Source organism: Emydura macquarii, unplaced genomic scaffold (genome assembly GCF_026122565.2).
Source record: "Emydura macquarii macquarii isolate MOO-44397 ecotype Brisbane River unplaced genomic scaffold, CSIRO-AGI_Emac_v2 contig_746, whole genome shotgun sequence".
NCBI lineage: Eukaryota > Metazoa > Chordata > Testudines > Chelidae > Emydura > Emydura macquarii.
Genome location: NW_027130883.1, coordinates 948950 through 969991, shown reverse-complemented (window position 1 = coordinate 969991; position 21042 = coordinate 948950). Strand labels below are relative to the sequence as shown.

At 54.7% G+C, this 21042-nt stretch overlaps 2 protein-coding genes across 5 annotated transcripts; both read left to right on the top strand.

The window, feature by feature from the left end:
- The first annotated feature begins 1 nt into the window (after position 1).
- LOC137149403 (sulfotransferase 2B1-like) lies at positions 2-4979 on the top strand. 4 transcript variants are annotated; one of them, XM_067542917.1, is made up of 7 exons: positions 2-668; positions 918-1126; positions 1439-1565; positions 1925-2019; positions 2544-2737; positions 2880-4230; positions 4906-4979. In XM_067542917.1, the coding sequence occupies exons 1-6, from the start codon at positions 662-664 to the stop codon at positions 3064-3066; spliced, it is 819 nt and encodes a 272-aa protein (XP_067399018.1). In that variant the 5' UTR covers positions 2-661; the 3' UTR covers positions 3067-4230; positions 4906-4979. The 4 variants fall into 4 exon arrangements, with proteins under 4 accessions (XP_067399018.1, XP_067399017.1, XP_067399014.1 ...); XM_067542916.1 differs by having other exon boundaries at positions 2-797; positions 2557-2737; XM_067542913.1 differs by having other exon boundaries at positions 2-797.
- Positions 4980-8287: 3308 nt separating this feature from the next.
- On the top strand, positions 8288-20699 carry LOC137149445 (alpha-tectorin-like). The gene is made up of 7 exons (XM_067542962.1): positions 8288-8308; positions 12533-12563; positions 16097-16227; positions 17038-17319; positions 18731-18868; positions 19613-19772; positions 20269-20699. Exons 1-7 carry the CDS (start codon positions 8288-8290, stop codon positions 20697-20699), a joined length of 1194 nt encoding a protein of 397 aa, XP_067399063.1.
- The last annotated feature ends 343 nt before the right edge of the window (positions 20700-21042 follow it).

Here is a 21042-nt window from a genome sequence, read left to right as displayed (position 1 = left end):
GCCTTGAAATCACACAGATCAGCCATCTCTCCCCAGGTGGAGAATGATGCAGTCCACCCCACGCCTCCCTTCCACTCCCACCCCTGACCCTGAGCTCCCAACTCAGCTGGGAAGGGGCGGGACGCGGGGCCCTGCCAGGGACAGGCAGCTGCCCAGCAGAGCAGGGGCCTAAGGGATTCATGGCACCGGCTCCGCCCAGGTCCAAAGCTCGCTGCATGGAGAGGCAGTGTGGACCCAGTAGAGCTGCCAAGGGCTGAATAGCACTGGCTCCTCCCCGGTCCAAGGGTCTCTGTGTGGGGGTGGAGCAGAATGCCTGGGTCCGTTATTCAACCCCACAGAGGGTTCCCATCCCACACCTGGGGCTGTTCTCCTCACTGCAATCAACAGCAAGGGCCGGGCATAGAGTCATTCCGGGAACACGCCAAAGAATCAGCTCAGCCGGTGCCAAGTTGCAGCTGGCTCTGGGCTGGGGCAGCCGAGTAACAGCCGCACCCCACTCCCTGCAGAGCACTGCCCCCTCGTGCCAGGCTGAGGCAGGGGAGACCCTTGCTTTTGATCTGGGGAAAGGGCCCCACACACTCTCCCTGCGGCCCGGCCCCCCCAAGTATCACGCAGGGGCCAGCACTGAGGCCAGGTGGTCTGTCTCTGACCCAGCCCGGCCATGGCGGGTGAGTACTTCACCTACAAGGGGGTGCTGTTCCCATGCCATGATTACACCCCTGAGGCTCTGAGCTACGTGGAGAACGAATTCCAGGTGCGGGACGACGACGTCTTCAACGTCACCTACCCCAAGTCAGGTAGGAGTGTGTGTGGGGGGGGAGAGGGGTGTTCCTGACACCCACGTTAGATGGACACCAGGCTGCAGCCTCCCAGGACTTGAGGGGTTGTGTCAGGCCCATTAACCCTTTCACCCCCAGGCACTAACTGGATGCTGGAGATCCTGAGTCTGATCCGCTGTGAGGGGGACCCCGGCTGGGTGCGCAGCGTACCGAACTGGGAGCGGGCGCCCTGGGTGGAGCATAAAGTGGGGCTGGAGGCTGCCCTGAAATACCCACCGCCCCGGCTGCTCTGCTCCCACCTGCCCGTCCAGCTCTTCCCCAAGTCCCTGCAGCGCTCCGAGGCCAAGGTGAGACGGGAGAGCAGGGGCTGCGGGTCGGGACTGAGGGGCACCGGCAGGGCCGTGTGCATGGGGGGGGGGCATTAAAGCCAGGGCTGCCTCTGATGACTGAATACACCAATGCGGGCACGCAACTGGCCCCCTCTGGGAAAAGAGCCACCGGCCAAGGGTGGGGCAGCGAGGGCCCTATGGTTGCCGGTTAATTGCCGGATTCCCTTGGCATCCTCCTCCCCCGATCGTTAACACAATCCTCCCACAGTGACCCTCCTCACCGCTGCCCCAGCCTGGTCTGACTCTCCCCCCCCGACCCCTTTCTCCCAGATCATCTACACCCTGCGCTGCCCCAAGGACGTGCTGGTCTCGCTCTACCACTTCTCCCACATCCTGCGCTTCGTCAAGGACCCCGGCTCCCTGGACTCCTTCCTCGAGGACTTCCTGAGCGGGAACGGTGAGCAGCGCCCCTGGGGGCCACTCTGCAGGGAGGGAGACGCTGGGAAGCCTCCTTCCATCAGACAGCTGGATTCTGAGCGAGTCACTGGTGCATGCAGTTTGTGCATCCTCAGCTGGCTTTGAGCAGCCCTTTGCCCGACACAGCTCCTAGCCTACAGCTCTCCTCCCCAAACAGGAACAGCCAGGGGCCTGCTAAACAACCCCTGCCTCTAACCACTAGACCTCACTCGGCTCCCAGAGCTGGGAGAGAACCCAGGCACTCTGGCTCCCTGCCCCATGCTCTCCCCAACAGGGTGGGAGTGGAGGGACCCAGGTGGTGCTGGCTCTGGGATCACCGTGGCGCTCTCCCATGTGCAGTGACCTACGGCTCCTGGTTCGACCATGTCATCGGCTGGATGGGGCTGAAGGACAACAAGAACTTCTTCTCCATCACCTATGAGGAGCTGCAGCAGGTAGGGAAACCCCACCCCTGGGACTATACCCACACATAACCCTGCCCCTGGGACCACATCCATGCATAACCCTGCCCCAGGGACCACACCTGTGCATAACCCTGCCCCTGGGAGCACAGCCACGCATAACCCTGCCCCATGGACCATGCCCATGTATAACACCGTCCCTGGGACCACACCCATGCATAACCCTGCCCTTGGGAACACGCCCACACATAGCTCCACCCTGGGGCCCCAAACCCAGCTGTGTTTGGGGGTGCAGCCAATCCCTGCTCCCCAGGCCTCAGGTGCATGTCCCAGGTGTCAGCACTTCCTGGCCTTTGCATTCCATTGCCCCGTCCAGCCAGCGCATGGGAAAGGGGCTGACCCTAGACAGCCAACGTGGCTTGTGGCCCAGGCCCTCTGCCCTCGAAGGAGACCATCTGTCTGCACCCAGTGGGGAGCAGTACCTAGCAGGTGGGGAAACTGAGGCACCCATGGACCATAAAAATGTCAGCCCAGCCCCATCCCCTTTATGGCAACAGGTGTCTCCCCCAGGACCTGCCGGGCAGCGTGCGGAGAATCTGCCGCTTCCTGGGGAAGGAGCTGAGCGAGGAGCAAGTGGCGGCGGTGGCGGAGAACGCCTCCTTCCAGAGCATGAAGGGGAACAAGATGTCCAACTACTCGCAGCTGTCAGACAAGTACATAGACCACGAGAAAGGGCAGTTCCTGAGGAAAGGTGAGCCCAGGGCTGAGGTGGCAGGGGGCTGTGGGTCGGGATTGAGGAGCACTGCTAGAATTGGTTGGGGCAGGACTGGGAGAACGGGGGCTGTGGGTCAGGAGTCAGGGGCAGCCCAAGCCATGTTTCCTGTGGTTTGCAGGGATCTGCGGCGACTGGCGGAACCATCTCTCGGAGACGCAGAGCCAACGATTCGACACCGTTTACCAGGAACAGATGCAGCGTCTGGGCATGACCTTCCCTTGGGACTGACGGTCCCGCAGGCCTTGCATGTGCACCCACAATACACCAGCCCTGTGCCATCCCATGTGCTGCTCTGCTTGTTGTGATCCTGGGAGATGCCCCTGGGGCTGTGTCCCTAGAACATCAGCAATAGACAGGCAGAGCTGGGCTGGGGAAGGGTGTCCAGCAGGGGGCAGTGCACACACACACACACACATGCACGCACACGGCAGGGCTGCTCTGCGGTGTGTTTAAAAACTGTGCATTTCAGGGTTTTCCTGGTTCTGCTTTCAGGCAGGGGCCACTGTGAGATCTGCACCTGGCACAGTCAGTCCACAAAGAGCCGGCCTAGAGCAGAGTGGGGGGATCTGAGTCTCGTTGTCTTGAGGAGCAGCCTGCTTTGTCTCTCTCTGGGTTGGGTTCTTGTGCGTCTGGGCTCCGGATTCTAAGCAATAAAATCGTGTGATGTGACAACCTTCTAGCAAGAGAATTTGATTTTTTTCATCTAACTTCTCTGTGTTTGCCATGAACATCGCAGGATCCCATCCAGCAGGGAGCAGCGGAAATCACACACACACACACTCACACACTCTCACGCTAGCGTTCTCTCCCCATGCCCCCCCCTCCCCCGTCCCCATTCCAAGGCTCCTGACTGCTAAGGACATGGTGCTGTGGCCTGGTTGCCTGTTTCCCCCAGTTCCCGGGTAGAGCCCAGCAATGCACCCAGGGCCCATGATGCTCTCAGCCCAGTGGAGGCACCACCTCCTGCCCACCCCCACCCAGGAGATGTCAGCCCCACCCTGCTCTGCTTGTACAGAGGGCTCGGACTAAGACGGTGCCCGGATGGTCAGCCCATGGACCATCCCCACAGCGTGAGGTGTTGGCAGGAACACAAGGCTCTCCTGGGCCATCAAATCCCCTCCCGGCTCACGCAGCAGCCCCTCAGAGCAGCCCGGTCCCAAACTGGTCCAGCTCCATCCTCGGGCTAGTGAGGGTGTTTGCTCCCCACACCCACTGGGGGCTGTCCCAGACCTTTCCTCCTCCAATGGGGAGAAACCTTCCAGCCTCCACTGATCCCTGGCCCGTTTAGCCCCAGTTCTTGTGCCAACAGCATCAGTTGTTATCATCACTTATTGTTCATATGGCCACAGCACCGAGGAGCCCCAGACACGGGCCAGGACCCCCTTGTGTCAGGTGCTGTACATTATTTATTGGTTTATTACAGTAGGGCTGGGACCCCAGACTCGTCTAAGAAGACCCCCTTGTGCCAGGTACTGTACATTATTTATTAGGTGCATCACGGTAGCGCTAGCTGGGACTCCTGGGTTCTATACACAGCTCTGGGAGGGGAGTGTGGTTTAGTGCTAACAGCCACCTGTGCCCTTCCCACCCACAATCAGGGTCACCCATCAGAGCTGGGACTTGTACCCAGCTCTCCAAAGTCTTGGCCCAGTGCTCTATCTACTAAACAACACTTCCCCCAAAACCATGACGGGGAGTCCTTGTGGAGCATAGAGATCACCCTCCACAGAGCCGTGCCCTATCCCCTGCTCCTCTCCAGTTCAGCAATAACCCTCTGCAAATCCCGCTTGTAACGCTGGCTGGATTAAGGGGGCCCTTTATGACATTATTTAACATCAATAAGTCAAAATTACAATAATTCATATGGGAGATGCTATGTCAGGTACCATTAGAAAGGTTACAATGTGCTAAGTGTGATGATATTGGTTATGTTCCTGTGTTATGTGTGTATTGGAAGTTATGGATATGTTTGATGTATTTGTATTTCAACTTGTGCTGTGTGTCTGGGTGACACCTCAGACAGGGTGGCAGCAGCACTCCCCTGGTTAAAGGCCCATTAAAGGAAACTCACAGGTACAATGGGCCCAGGGGGAGAAGCCAGGGTTACACCTGATGAGTCTTATTCTGTAAATTTCCACAAGCAGAATGGAAAAGGCCCAGGGACATAAAAGGCTGCTGCACCACATCCATTTTGTCTTCAGTCCTCACCTACCTACCTCTGGATCAACTCATCTACAACTGAAGCTGTGAATCAAAGGACTGAGACCCATCCAGGCACTGGATGTACACCAGAGGGACTGTACAAGCCTGCAAATTCCAGAATTCTACTGGAAACCTGATATCTATGGACTTCCCAATCATTTGTATGTATGTGATTGCTTTAATCCTTTAACATTTCTCTTATAGTTTGTCTCTTTCCTTTTAGAATAAGCCTTTAGTTTTAGTTACTAAAGGATTGGCTGGCAGCGTGGGATTTTGGGTAAGATCCAAACTTATACTGATCTGGTGCTGTGGCTGACCCTTGGGGTCAGGAGAAACCATTTTGGTAAAGAGCACAGAGTTTTAAATAACTGATCTCTTTACTGACCTAGCGGCTGATTGGGAACCAGAGACTGAAATGCAGTCAAGGGGGCTGTGCATATTTTTGTGTTAGCTTCTTGATAACCAGTGTGGGGGAATCAGAAGCGCTGTTTGTGGCTGGTTGGGAAGTCTGGCTTCAGTGTCACCCACCAGTGCTGGGAGAATCTGCTCTCCTTTTGCAGCTTGCTCTGATCTTGGCATTTTCAGGTGAAGGCACGGACGGGTTGGGTCACAGGACTCAGGCTGCCAGATCAAAGAACAAGGCCAGGGGCAGGCTGGCCCAATAATGTGGGTACTACTCTGCGCTGTGGGGCTGTATGGTTCAATTTCCGGCGCTGGAACAATCTTCCTATATGACCTTGGAAAAACCACTTAACTACACCCCCCGCCCGTGTCTCAGTTTCCCCTGGGAATAGCTGTAATGCCCCACCAGAAAAGGGAGGTGCCTAGAGACCAGGGTGATGGGGGCCAGATAAGGAGCTGGTGGGGCAGTAAAAGACCTCAGGAGATGGGATTGGGGTAAGTGCTATTCTAATGTATGCAAATGAGGCTGGTTCCCCACAGAAACAGCAGCCAGCTCTGTGGCTGAGGTCTTTTCCCCCTCATGATGGGCTGTACCCCCTACAGCTGATGGTCCTCTGCTCTGATCTGCCCCAGGGAAAGGTGGATCTGAATCTGATCCAGCTCCCAGGGGCTGTTTGCTGAGCCGGCTGCTCCGGCCAACCCTGTGTCCTTTTTTGCAGATGAATCCAGGCCTGGCTCGGAGGGGCCCTTCCTCGAACCTGCTGGACGCCGTCCGATCTGTCCCAGCTGCTGGAAGGATCCAGGCTCCTGCCCCAACCGGCAGGGCACCCCCTGCAGCCAGTGTTTAGTGGAGTATAGCAATAAAGGGCCATCTGTGAACCGCGGTTCTACTGTGTCTGTCACGTGGGGGAAGGGACCATGGGTATGTGCGTTGATCCCTTTTATGTGGGATCAGACGTGCGTGTGTGTGTGATCAATCCTCTGTGTGCGTGTGTCTCTTCTCTGGTCAACACGGCCTGGGCTATTTTAGCCCTGCCTGCAGGCATGTGCCCACACAGTAGGCAGGCCTGGGGTACAGCAACACTCCTCCCACACTACTGCCAGCTCTCCAGCTGTCCTTCCTCCCTCTGGCTGGAGCAGGGGTTTTTATCAGGGCACTAGCTGGGCCTTAATTGGCCGGAGGTACTCCTAACTAACCCCTAGTAAGCCCTGCTCAGTCTACAGGGAACAAAGCTTTGATCCATCGGAGTTTTATATATCTCCCTTCTATGACCTTTCTGGTGCCGTCTGGCCCTGTTGTCTCACACCACACCTCCCATCATCCATCTGTCCTTCACCACACCAGTGTCTGTCTATCCATCCCCCCAGCCACCACGCACCGTCATTGTCTGTCTATCCATTCCCACACCTCATCACCGGTCTATCCATTCCCATCATCTGTCTATCTATCCTGTTCCACCCCATAATCTAGTCATTCTCTTTCCATCGTTTATCCATCCTCATGCATCCTACCATCTATCTAGCCATGCCCACACACCATCATCCATCCCCCACATCTCATCGTCTGTCACACATCATCCCCACACATCCATCTCATCTAATTGAATCGAATCGAATCGAATCTATGTAATTTACAGGGTGTCCATTACACACGAATGTAGTACTCTGGTTTGTATAGAGGGAGGTTCTGGGCTAGATGGGTCCATAGGGTCTGAAGGGAGGGGAGGGGATTCTGGGCATTGGTCTGTCTACGCTGGTGTTGGTTGCTGGATCCAATCCTGGGCCTTACGGAGTTAACTGTGCTGGGCCCCGTTCAGCTTGGCCGATGGCTCGTTATCTTCCTCCCCCCGCCCCAGCGCCTAATAACTAATCATGCTGTGGATAATGGGAGCGGGGCTGTGGGGCTGAGAACAATGGCAGGCCATGGAGGGTGAGAGCTCCCACTGTTTGTAATTACTGGCTGTGGCACATTGCTGAAGGAGACGGATGGCCGGCTCCCCAGGCAGTTAATGGCTGAGCAGGCTGTGCCTCTCCTGGGGGGTGAGAGCAGGAAATCAGCAAGCAATGAACCCGGAGAATCCGGGACTGGCCAGGCCGGGATGCCAGGTTTATGGACTTGGGAGCGGGGGCCATGGTTCCATGAACGCTGGGGCCTGTAAGGTCCCTCAGCGCCCAGCTATGGGATCTGGCCACTGGGCCGGAATGGACCAACCAGCCCAGTTCACCCAAGAACCAGCCCCATGGCACGCACCCCAGCCAGCACCAGGCCTCCTGCCATGCCAGTTGGCCTGAAGTGGGCCCCATGGCGCACACCCTGCCCTGAACCAGGCCCCGTGGCATGCTACCAGGCCTGAGCTGGACAAACCCCACGGCAGGCCGACCAGCCTACACGGGACCCCTTGGCACAGCAGTCAGCCTGAAACAGACTTCACAGGATGTCCCCGGCCTGAACTGGTCCCCCGGCCTGAACCAGACAGGCTGTCGAGAGGCGCAGGAGAGGGCCCAGGGTGCAATGAGCCCTAGGGAGAAGGGGAACGGGGCCCCTGAGGGCATGGGAGTGCACTCATGAGGGTCAAGGGATTGGCGGTGCAGAGGGGAATCCCAGCACAAAGCTAGGAGCCAGAACCCCCTCGGCACTCGCCTGGGCCTGCTGGGAAATGTTGATCCGCACACTCGTCCGGCAGAACACTAGGTTTTCCTGCACAGGATTTGTGCGATGTGGCGGCTCCCTGTGCCAATGTTGGATTTCCAAAACGTTTTCGGTCTTTGGCCGGCACCCCAAATACTTTGGTTCGGAAACGTTGCCACGGTGCCTCATGGGAGCTGTGGTTTGGGCCCCTCATGCTTTCATTTGCCTTTGTAGGTTAGGTGCCCCAGCTGGAGATCAGCTCCCATGATGACCATGGCCCAGCAGTGGACACGATGCCAGGGTGGGAGACCACGGTAAGCCACGGGAGAGGTAGTCTGACTGGGAACCCGGCCCATAAAGGCCTTCACCCAGTCTGGGGGGGTCTTGTGGCCCTGGACGCTATGGGAGCATGTGTCCACTGAGCTGAGAAACACCCAGGCTGGCCCCATGACCCATAGGGATCAGTGGGAGCTGCTCAGGGCCCTCGCATGGGGGGGGGGAGGGACACTTTACCAGGGCCTGGGGGGGCCCGGCCCAGGCTGCAACCCCCATTACCATGAGGAAAACATTTTTCATGGCTCATGAGATTGTATGACTGGGATGAGGGATTGTGGTGTGTGTGTGTGCGCAAGGGGGCCCATGTTACAAGTTTGTACTGGGCCCGAAAATATTATGCTTGGGCCCTGGAGCCGCACCCTGGATTGATGTGGCCATGGGGCAGTCCATGGGGTGAGAGCGGGCCCAGGGTGCAATGGGCCCTAGGGAGAAGAAGAAGAGGGCCCATGAGAGCATGGGAGCTGCATGGGGGTGCAGTCAAGAAGGTCAACAGGATTGGGGCTGCAGAGGAGGGGAATTCCAGCACAAAGCCAGGAGAGGGTCAGGCCTCTCTGTCTCCCCTCCCTCACCCATCTCAGCTCGGGCCTCTCCCTCCTGGGCCCCGGGAGCTGAGGTCTGTTCTGGCTCACGCTTACTCACAGCCCAAATCCTGCTCTCGGTGACACCAGGACAGCCCTGTTGCAGACAATACGGATGATTCATAATCACACACCCATCTTAACTCCCGGTCCCTACTAGGAACCACTATTCCACATCCCCTCTCACAGCCAGGGATAGGACCCAGGCATCCTGCTCCTCCCCCCATTTGCTCTCACCCTGCGACTCAGCCTTTCCAGACTTCTGGGCCCCTTTCAGGAGTCTGATTTGTCTTGTGTACCCCCAGGGTTCACCCCACTTAAAAACGGCTCGCTTGCAAAATCAGACATAAAAACACAAAAGTGCCACAGCGCACTAGTACTGAAAAATCGCTAACTTCCTCATTTTTACCATAGAATTCTAAAGAAATCCCTTGGAATCTAAATATTGTACTTACGTGTCAGGGTATAGTGCAGAGAGCAGTAGAAACAAGTTATTGTCTGTATGAAATCCTAGTTCTTCCTGATGTAAAACTAGGCAAATATCTAGATGAGTCGATGTACCCCCTGGAATAGCTCTGCGCACCCCAGGGGTACGCGTACCCCCAATGCTCCAGCCTACTAGATCCCACTCACTTCCCAGATCCAGGGATAGACCCAAGGATTTCTGAACCCCAACCCCTCACTGCTCACCACTAGATCCCACTCATTATCTTTCCCTGCTGCCCATAGCAACGTGATTTAGCCATCTGATCTGCACCCGCCTCGTTCTCTGCTACTGCCCCTCGGCTCCCCGCATGGAGAGAGGTGTCCATGCATTCCCTGGGGAAGGTGCTGGCAAACCCATCCTCTGTCAGGTGGCAACACCATGGGGGCAGCCAACCCACTCCCCCATTAGCACCCGTGCCTCTTTCCAGCTCATTAATACCTGGGCCCTTATTGCCCCTGCCTCTTGCCAAGGGCTTTGGAGAAGAAACACAATAGATCCGCTTAATATTAGTGCCTGGAGAACTGGAGGGGGAAATGGGCCTTGCCAAAAGTCCCAGCAGAGCTGGAGATGAAAAATGGATCTATTCAGTATTATGATAAACCCAGGATTTGCTCCCGCTAAGTTACGCCCCTGGGATGTTAGGTATAAACTCTGCTGCTCTGCAGAAAGACACCGTACCAGTCACCCAGGACTGAGCAGCATTTAGGGGGATCACACCGATGAGACGCAGGTAAGAGGCAGCGACTTTGTTTCCATGTCTCGGTGCTGGCTGATCTCATGCTATGTAAACAGGAGGTTGTTTATGGAACCATTGGGAAGGAAAGGAGCACCTTTTGGACCCTCCCCAGGTGATCTAAGTTGCAATGTGGGCTGTTAAGCAGCTGACATAGCCAACCCCAGAAGTGGCTGCATTTCAGCAATGGGTGAGCCATCCCTGTGGATAGATGCTGTATGGCTTTTTAACAGCTGCTGTGCCACACCCCAGAAGCGACTGCATTTCAGTTCTGGGCCATTGTGTTGCTTCTCCACCCAGAAGTGGGTGAACTGATTCCGAAGTGCTTTGGAAACCTTTCCTTCTCCTAAGAGTTTGCCTTTCCTTAGTTCCTTTCATCCTAGGATCACAGAGCCCTTCTTCAACATGAATTCATTCAACCTTAGAACACCTAGGGAGGTAGTTAAGAATCATTGTTCTCATTTTAGCAATAGGGAAACTAAGTCACAGAGAGGAAAACTGACTTGTAGTGGTAGAGCCTCAAATACAGGAGTCACAATCCTCCCTCTAATTACTAAATCAGACTCCCTCACAGATGTAGGAATAGAACCCAGGAGTCCTGTCTCCCACCCTCGCTGTCTGGAGCTTGAACTAGAATGCAGGAGTCCTGACTCCCAGCCTCTGCTGTAACCATTAAACTACACTTCCCTCCTAGAGACATCTGCTGCACCCCACCCCAGAGATGGCTGCATTGTAACATTAGGTGAATGATCCATGTGCAGAATTACCGTGTGGTTTTTAAATAGCTGCCATTCCTCCCCCAGAGGCAGCTGTATTTCAGCAGTGGGGGAATAATCCCGGTGTATATAGCCTGGAAGGCACTTTATGACCCTTCAGGATTAAGACACTAGAAAATCCAAGACATTTTTATGATTAACTCTTAGGTTTTCAATACGGTTTCTGATTTAAGTGGCCAAGAGGACAGACATGACAAGACAGTGCCATCTGCTGTTTCCAGGACTGCTAGCACTGGGTAAGTACCAACCTGGGGTGAAACGATTTTGGAAGGGCTACAGGAAGAACGAAAGAAGCCTGCCATGGAAAAGAGTGGGGCCATGAGAAATGTATAGAATGTAATGAACAGGAGAGAGGAGGTAGATTTTATTCACCCTGATTTATAACACGAAAACAAAGGGACTCCAATGACACGGAAACGAAGTAAATTCAAAACTGTACAAAAGAACATTGCTGAGGGCCAGAATTCAGCAGGATGCAAAATAATGATCAGACATTTAGATGGATAATGAGAAGTTAGAATAATAAAGGTTAAAATTAGAGCAGGTCAGAGAAACTTTGACAAAACCATATTCTGTTGGCATATGCAGATCCACCGAAATCAAACTGCTCTGCAAAAGCAGGTCGATTTCATCAGAATTTTGTTTCAGGAGAAAATAGGGGGAGAAGTTCCGATCACATGAAATTGTAAGAGGCTCGGGTACCTGACTCCCCGCAGACGCTCTGGCTGGCTGTTGGTTCCCAGGCTGATAGATGTTGGTTTTGACCTAAGAAGCCTTAGCCAGCCTGGAACCTGACTACTTGGGTGGCATCTCTGCGGCCCTGGGAGGTACTGCCATGGTGCTATCCACAGAGAAGCCTGAGCCAGGGTTAGGAGAGCAGAGCCTGCTGGCAGCCTGTGTGTGCCTTTTGCCTTGGTCTGGAACAGCCTGAAACCTTCAGGGCATGCTGCTGGGTCATTCTTCAGCAAAAGGCAGGGTGGAGCAGGCTGGGGGACCCTGCTGGGTGCTCTGTGGAGAGCGTAAAGGAGAGGTTATTACTGCTGGGCTATCTGACTTTAGGGGAATTGAGAGGGCAGAGCAGATCTTGCCCAGGATCCTGCCCCTGAGGGTGGCTGGTGGCCAATGCCTGCTGCTTCAGAAGAGGGTTTTGGAACCCCACAGTGATGGGATAATCTGCTCCCAGGAAAGGCTCTTCCACATCCCCTCTAGCTAGGTTGCCACCAGGTTTTATATCCCTCCCTACACTAATTCTTCTAGCATTTCCTAAGAGCGAAGTGTGACTGAGCCCCCCAGACTGAACTCCCCTCTGAGTCCTAGGGGGGGTGGCTGGACCAGATCAGAATTAAAAGCCCATCGAGGGAGGACTGCTGAGGGGATTAGCCCCTGGATGCCACTCAGATGGGCTGAGAGTGAGAGAAAACAAACAGTGAAAAGAGAGATTTCAAACAGATCGGGTAGATAGATAGATGTAGTGGGAGGCTGACACTGTCACAGTCCTAGTCTGTGAATAGAAAATATCCCTGCAGAGCTGTCAGCACCTCTGCCCTGGGCTAGGATCTGAGCCAGAAAGCAAGGCCAGACAGCCACGGCCTGCCTCTGTTAACCTCCCTCTGATTTTAGCATTGCAGGTGCTTTCTGGGGCAGCGACGGCTGACACAGGTAGGTGGACAGCAATCACGTCTCATTTCCACACATGCAGCGGGAGGGCATTAGCTGGGCATGCTGGTGAGCAGGGAGGAGGGTGCTGGGGGCCAGTCATTACCCCCAAGTCCAGGCAGGGGCATGGTTTGGGGCAAACACTTCCCAGCGGTGCTGGGGATCCCGACAAGGCAGCAAAATGGGTGAGAAGCAGCAAATGAAACTGACCAATGTGGGGTCAACCTCCAAGTGGAACTGAATCCACCCCAAGGGATTGATCTCTGTGCTCTCGGCAGCTCCTCGGACCCACCCTGAGCAGGGCACCCCCTGCTGTACTTGTCCCCTGGATCTCCAGGCTCCATCATGTCCTATCCAGGCCTCCATCTCTCATCTTGGCTATTGCTGCTCCTTCCTCTATGGCCCCAAACCCCAGTGAGGTGCTGCTGCCACCTCCTGCCATGGATAGATGGGGTGACCACATCACCCCAACCCTCCCCAGCTCCCTCCCAGATCCCTGTTCACTTCAGACACAAGTTCCACCCCCACCTCACCCTTCTCAGCTTCTCTAACCCTAGTCTCCTCCCTGCTTCCTCCCCACTGTGGGCATGAGCTCCTCTTCGTGTGCAGCTCCCGCGGCCCTCAGCCACATCCTTCTCTTGCAGCCTCCCTGGCTGCTAGCAAAGAAACAAGCAGAGGCCCCAGTAAGCACTGGGGGTGCATTGTGTTGTGCACTGTCCCACAGGCATATAGTGCTGGGCTTCTGGTACCACAGGCAGATGGGTGCAACACTGGAGCTGTGAGGATGTGTAGACAGAGACAGGATAGATGCACGCATCATTTGCGTAGGAAGACAGACAGGATAAGGACACAGACAGCCACTACAGGCAAGATGTATAGAGAGATGTTTGCAGTGTCATAGAAGCAGAGAAGGTTAGGGTTGGAAGGGACCTCAGTTGGTCAAAGCAGGACCAAACCCAACTAAATCATCCCAGCCAGGGCTTTGTCAAGCCGAGCCTTGAAAACCTCTAAGAAGGGAGAGGTAATCCCTAGGTAATCCATTCCACCCGCTTCACCACCCGCCTAGTGCAAATGTTTTCCTTAATATCCAACCTAGACCTCCCCCACTGCAACTTGAGACCATTGTTCCTTGTTCTGTCATCTGCCACCACAGAGAACAGCCTAGCTCCATCCTCCCTGGAACCCACCTTCAAGTAGTTGAAGGGCTCTATCAAATCCCCTCTCACTATTCTCTTCTGTGGACTAAACGAGCCTAGTTCCCTCAGCCTCTGCTCATAAGTCATGTGCTCCAGCCTCATAATCGTTTTCGTTGCCCTCCGCTGGACTCTCCAGTTTGTCCACATCTTTCCTGTAGTGAGGGGCCCAAAACTGGATACAATACTCCAGAGGTGGCTTCGCCAGTGCCAGATAGAGGGGAACAATCACTTCCCTTCATCTTCTGGCAATGCTCCTACTCATGCAGCCCAATATGCCATTAGCCTTCTTGGCAATAAGGGCACACTGTTGACTCATCTCCAGCTTCTTGTCCGTTGTAACCCCCAGATCCTTTTCTGCAGGTCTGCTGCCTAGCCCATCGGTCCCCAGTCTGTAGCAGTACATGGATTCTTCTGTCCTCAGTGCAGGACTCTGCACTTGTCCTTGTTGAACCTCATCAGATTTCTTTTGGCCCAATCGTCCAATTTGTCTACATCTCTCTGTAACCCGTCCCTACCCTCCAGCGTATCTACCACTCCCCCCAGCTTAATGTCATCTGCAAACTTGCTGAGGGTGCATCCACCCCATCCTCCAGATCATTAATGATGATGTTGAACAAAACCAGCCACAGGACCAACCCCTGGGGCACTCCCCGTGTTACCGGCTGCCAACTTGACATCAAGCCCTTGATCATTACACGTTGAGCCTGATGATCTAGCCAGCTCTCTATCCACCTTATAGTCATTCATCCAACCCATACTTCAACTTGCTGGCAAAAAAACTGTGGGAGACCATATCAAAAGCTTTGCTACAGTCAAAGTATAACATGTCCACCGCTTTCCCCACATCCAGAGCCAGTCATCTCATCACAGAAGGCAATCAGGTTGTCAGGCATGACTTGCCCCTGGTGAATCCATGCTGACTGTTCCTGATCACCTTTCTCTCCTCTAAGTGCTTCAAAATGGATTCAAAATGAACCTGCTCCATCATTTTTCCAGGGACTGGGGTGAGGCTGACTGGTCGGTAGTTCTCCAGATCCTCCTACTTCCCGGTTTTGAAGATGGGCGCTATATTTTCCTTTTTCCAATTATCCGGGATCTATCCTGATCGCCACGAGTTTTCAAAGATAATGACCAATGGCTCTGAAATCACATCAGCCAACTCCCTCAGCACCCTCGGATGCATTGCATCTGGCCCCATGGACTTGGGCATGTCCAACTTTCCTACTTCCCCTACCAATTCTTCCCTCTTTGTGAGCAGCAGGTCAAAAGGAGCATGGCCCCTAGTTGGTTCCTTCAGCACTTGCACCAGAAAGTTGTACCTAACACGCTCCAAAAGCTTCTTGGATTATCTGTGAACCGCTGTGTTGCTCTCCCAGCAGATGTCAGGGTGATTGAAGTCCCCCATGAGAACCAGGGCCTGGGATCTGGGAACTTCCATTAGTTGTCTGAAGAATGTCTCGTCTACCTCATCCTCCTGGTCTGATGGTCTACAACAGACGCCCACCATGACATCACCCTTGTTGCTCTAGCCTCCAAACTTAACCCTCTAAACGTAATGTCGTTGTAACCACGTTGGTACCAGAATACTAGAGAGACAAGGTGGGTGAGGTAATGTCTGTTGGAGAAAGAGACACATTTTCAAGCAACACAGAGCCCTTCTTCAGGTCTGGAAAAAGTAATCAGTGTCACAGGTGTCATAAAGTGGTACAAAAACTAAAAACACCCTATCACCAGTAGGTGAACACTTTTCACAAAGCCATCATTCCTAATAGTCCTCATCCTCAAATGAAACCTGCACAACACCTTCAAAAGACAGTCTGCAAGCTTAACTTTGCCAGACACTAAAAATCATGACCTCAGAGATACTGGTCTTATGATTCATTACAACAATCTGTAACCTACTATCTCTCCTTTATCCTTTAACTTCAGAGGTGTTAATTGCCCACTTCATCTTAACATGTGCGTACTTCTAATGCTAAACAATCTGTCCCACCTTGTATTTGGCTGTGACACTCTGATTACCTAGTCCTGACCTGAGGAACACCTCTGTGTAGCTCAAAAACTTGTCTCTCACCAGCAGAAGTTGGTCAAATAAAAGATATTACCTCACCCACCTTGTCTTTCTAATATCCTGGGACCGACATGGTTAGGACTACACTGTAGACAGATACACAGCTGATTCTCTATATCAGTTTCTCAACGACCGGTCCATGGACCGACGCCGATCCCGGAGCTCTCCCTGACACAGCTTAGGAAAACAGCAAGCTGGTCCCTGGTATCGAAAAGGTTGAGACACACACTGCTGTACATCCCCATTGTCCTATCCCCATGTCTCCTCAGATACACTCATGTACCCACATGGACCCCAGTTTGGAGACAGAAGAACCCCCAAGGCAGATGATGGGGCATCTCCTGAAATCCCCATCTCAGTGCGTTTCTCCATCTATGACAGGAGTTACCGCTCTCTTTACGTAAGTTGCTCACTGCCTCCATGGGACAATGCTTTTCCTCAGCAGCCCAAACCCTAGGGTGCTGTCGTCCATTGGCGGGCTTTTTGGTGGCCTCTGAAAAATGAGGAGATGGGGTCTGGGCCCAGTTCCTAGTGGGCAGGTATCAGAACCACTCAGCCAGCACAGACTGGCCTCCTGGCTGGTAAGCTCAGCAAAGATTGCCTGGGTGGAGTGAGCCAGGGAGGCTGAGACACTGAACCCCCAAGGATGGGGTCCTTCGAGAAGGCAGCAATGAGGCCCGCTGAGGTCAAGGTAGCCACCAAATGCCTTTCCGTAGCTGGATAAAAGCAATCCGCACCAACCAGCTAGAACATCCTCCAAGTGTGCACTGACAGGCCACCTAAGAATATAAGAAGCTAAGCTGCTACCCAGAGGAGCGTATGGGGACAGATAAATCAGTGTGTGTGGGTCTGGATGGATAGACAGAGACAAGGTAGGTGAGGTGACACCTTTTATTCTGTTGGTGAGAGCGACAAACTTTCAAGCTTCCCCAGAGCCCATCTTCAGGTCATAATAAAATATATTGTTATTGAAATGTATATAAAAGATATTACCTAACCCACCTCTTCTCCCTAATATCCTGGGACTGACACGGGTACAACTACACGACAAATGATAGATCGATATATCGATAGATAGATATATAGATAGTGGGGGTGTATGGGGATAGATAGATAGATCGATCAATCGATAGATCAGTGGGTATGGGAATGGATAGAAAGATGTGTGTGTTGATGAAAAATACATCCTGAGCTCCTTTTCCACTTCCAGGTGAACAATAACGGCGTGGTATCATTTGACGTCCCCGTTAACCAGTACACGCCCGATTCCTTCCCACTGACTGATGGCCGGGCCTTTGTGGCACCGTTCTGGGCGGATGTGGATAACCGCATCACGGGAGAGGTGTGTTATCGGCAGAGCCGAGACCTGCAGCTCTTGCAGAGAGTCACAGCTGACATCAACACCTACTTTCCCCATGAAGAGTTCACAGCAACGTGGCTCTTTGTGGCCACTTGGGACCATGTGACCTTCTATGGATCCAAATCCTCCAAGGTAAAGTACCGCAGGGTCTTGGTTATGAAGGCGAGGGGAAGGCCTGGGAGCCAGGCCTTCTATGTTCTACCCCCAGCTCTGGGAGGGGAGTGGGGTCTAGTTGGTAGAACAGGATGGGGCTGGGAGTCAGGACTCTTGGGTCCTTTTCCCTAATCTGGGGACAGAGTCTAGTAGCGAAAACAGCAGGGACATGGACTCAGGACTCTGGTTCTAGTCCCACCTCTGGGAGGGGAGTGAGGGGTAATGGTTAGAGGGGGGAGAGGATAGGAGTCAAAACTCTTGGATTCTATCCCCACCTCTGGGAGAAGCGTGTGGTCCAGTGGCTGGGCTCAGTGGGAGCTGCAGGAGGGGGCCTGTATTTATCTATCTTGAATCCCTATTGTGCAAAGTCTAGTTGTGAATGGTTGGAGGATTTGGCAGGGTCTGCATGGCTCAGTGGCTCCACTGAATGGGTGGGAGGCAGAAAGATCCTGGATTGTTCTCCCGGCTGGCTCCTTACACCCTCCCCTGTACCACCGCAGCCAGGGTATCTGATCTGTCCAGGAAAACCGGCCAGGAACAGGGATCTCGCTAACGTCAGCTGCTGGGTTAGAGCTGGAATTCCCACAGAAACTGCAAGGTGGGGTGAGGGTGGGGGTTTTGGGGCCAGATCAACAGGGGTGAATTGGCATTGCTGCTCGGAAATCCGTGCTGATTTACCCCAGTCGAGCGTCTGCCCCTCTACAACCTCTCACATTAAAGTGCGTTAAATAACTACCAGTTTACAATTAAACACACAATAACTGTCTCAATAAATCTTCATTAAGTGCCTTGTTAGGAACGGTAGCTTTCAAGGACAATGAAACCAACTTGCAGAGCTCCGCAGGCCACAGAACTCAAGGCGCGCAGACGCACAGGGCTCAAGGCTTCATTCACTCACCCTGGGGTAAATCAGGAGTGACTCCACTGGAGTCAATGATGCTGATTTCCCCCTTACTCACCCTGCGGTGGATCAGGAGTGACCCCACCGAATATAATTCAGATACTCCTCATTCATATGCACTGAGATCAGAATCTCTGAAATACTCAACAATTCTTTTATGGAATAATCCATTATTCCCATCTGGTGGCTAGTTTGGTGGCCTGTCTGGAGCGAGTTTGGTGGTTCTCAGCACAGCTCCTAGGGGAGCGGCGTCGACGAGGTGACAACCCCCCCACTCCCTGTCACTGATACTAATTTAACCCCTTCGTTCTCTGCCTCAGCAGAGACACCAAGTATTGAATAGGCCATGGTGCCTGAACGTCCCTCCCACACAGGCAGGGGGGAGGTGGTGACCCTGGAACTGTACCTGTGGAGCGAAGACCTTGGTCTTGACATGCTGGTTTGTGAATTTTCACCGATTGTCTTCTCCCGGTGGCTGGACCATTGCAGATGAACACCTTCCAGGTGGTTCTGACCACCGACGGCCACCTGTCCTTTATCATGCTGCACTACAAAGACATCCAGTGGACAACAGGGGCGGCAAGTGGCGGGGACCCCCATACTGGTTTGGAGGGCACCCCGGCTCAGGTAGGTCCACTTCATTACTCCAGGTTGAAAAACAGGGAGGCTAAGCACACGTGGGTAACACTTTCAATGGACATGAGGCCTGGAAGGACCATCTCTCTGTATTATGGGCGGCAGCTTCTGCCTCGCTACTCATCCATCCCTCCATCTCCATACGCTGCCATGTATCTAGCTAGCCATTGTGCTGTAAAGCTACCTACCAGCTTAGTGCTGGTGAGTAGGAAAGGAAGCTAAGATCAAGGCCCTGGGTTCTAGTCTCAACAAAGCATGCGAGCCAGGACTCCTGGGCTCTTGGAGTCTATTCACAGCATGGGGTCAGGGGTCGGGGCGGGGCTGGGAATCAGGACTCCTGGGTTCTATCCCTGCTCCGGTAGAAGAGTGGGGTTCACTGGTTGAAGCAGGAGGACTGGGAGGTCCTCAGTTTTTATTCCTAGTTCTCGGAGGGTGGTGTAGTTTAGTGGTCACAGAAGTGGCGAGTTGTTATCCCTGGGTGTTTTTCCACTTGGCGTGATCCAATGCGGCGCTCCTGTCCCTGTCCAGGAGGGGGCAACAACACAAAAACCAACTCTCCCAATGAGCCTGGTGCTGCAAATGCCCCGTCACTGGCCTCCCGGCGCTGCCAGGACCTATGTGTGTCCTGGGTTCTGGATGCCTGTGGAGCTGGCGCCGCAGCACTGGAGTCGTCTTTTTCTGCAGCCCAGACAGCTGCCCTCCTCCTCTGATCCCGCTCCTGTCCATTCCCTTCAGGCCGGGTTTAACAGCGGAGGGCAGAGAAATTACTTCAACATCCCCGGCTCACGGACCCCCAGCATCCTGAAGATCAGCTCGACGAGCAACATCAGGAGCCCCGGGCGCTGGGCCTTCCAGGTGGACAATTTCGCTGTGCCCAACGGCTGTGTCTACAATGGTGCGTGGCAAAGGCCCCGGCCCTGTCGTCCGGTAGGCGGGGCGGCAGCGTCTCTCTCTCACCGCTATATTCTCACCGGCTCCTTGCACTTGCCCCGAGCCTCCGTCTTTTCTGATCTCTGCTCCTCAGACCTCGCTTTAGCATGAAGCGTGGGAGCCTGGATGCTCTGGGTCTTTGTCTCTGTCTAAGCCTCTCTCCCAGGCACCTTCCAATCCGCTGCCTGGTCCATCCCAGCCCATTCCTCTTCCATCTCCCTCCTCCCCTTCCATCGCTCGCCCCATCTCTCTGGTCCCTTCCAGCCCGTCCCTCTTCCTAGCCTCATCCCCCCTTCCAGGCCCCAACAACAACCCCGCGTCCTTCCCTGTAACCATATCTCCCCACCCCCCCAGGGGTGCGTCTCCCTCCGCCTTGGCCCAGGCAGCTGCTGCTTTCCTTGGCTGCCTGCCCTGCCTCGATGGGCCCAGACTCACGTCTCCTGCTCTCTCTCTCTCTGCAGCCAACTTCCTGCCCCCCGGCACCTTCTTCTGGAGCGACCAGACGTGCGAGCGCAGGTGCCAGTGCATGTACGGGGACGACGGGGTGACGTGCCAGGCACGGGGCTGTCTCCTCGACGAGGCCTGCCTCCCAGCCTCCTGGTACCACGTGTGCCAGCCCGTCAGCCGCGCAGCCTGCCAGGTGTGGGGCGGGCGGCACTACAGCACCTTCGACGGGCAACGGTACCGCTTCCAGGGGAGCTGCGCCCACGTGCTGCTCCAGCTGTGTGGCCCCCCGCGTCTCGCTGGCCCGGCACCCATCCGGGTGGAAGCGGAGAGCGAGGCGCCAGGAGCGGCCCAGGGGGCACCTGGCATCCATCTTGTCCGGGTGACAGTCTACGGGCAGGACCTCGCCGTGGTCAGGGGAGCCACGGGACACGTCACGGTGAGTTGAGAACCCCGCGACGTAAGCCCAGTCCCAGGCCCAGGGTAACCGCTCTGCCTTCATGCTCCCACGACCCCCTCCCATACTATCGCCCCATGCCCTCCTGCCCCAGCCCCTCCCCTACTGCCCCCCAGTGCCCTCCTGCCCCAGCCCCTCCCCTACTGCCCCCCAGTGCCCTACTGTCCCAGCCCCTCCCCTACTGCCCCCCAGTGCCCTACTGTCCCAGCCCTCCAACTACCCCTACTGCCCTCCTGCCCCAGCCCCTCCCCTACTGCCCCCCAGTGCCCTCCTGCCCCAGCCCCTCCCCTACTGCCCCCCAGTGCTCTCCTGCACCAGTGTCTCCTGCCCCCCA

Coding starts and splice junctions, on each gene's coding strand:
- LOC137149403 (XM_067542913.1), top strand. CDS start 662: ATGGCGGGTGAGTACTTCACCTACAAGGGGGTGCTGTTCCCATGCCAT. Junction 798..917: donor CGTCACCTACCCCAAGTCAG/GTAGGAGTGTGT, acceptor TTTCACCCCCAG/GCACTAACTGGATGCTGGAG. Junction 1,566..1,924: donor GGACTTCCTGAGCGGGAACG/GTGAGCAGCGCC, acceptor TCCCATGTGCAG/TGACCTACGGCTCCTGGTTC.
- LOC137149445 (XM_067542962.1), top strand. CDS start 8,288: ATGCCAGGGTGGGAGACCACG. Junction 8,309..12,532: donor TGCCAGGGTGGGAGACCACG/GTAAGCCACGGG, acceptor TTAGCATTGCAG/GTGCTTTCTGGGGCAGCGAC. Junction 12,564..16,096: donor GGCAGCGACGGCTGACACAG/GTAGGTGGACAG, acceptor ATGTCTCCTCAG/ATACACTCATGTACCCACAT.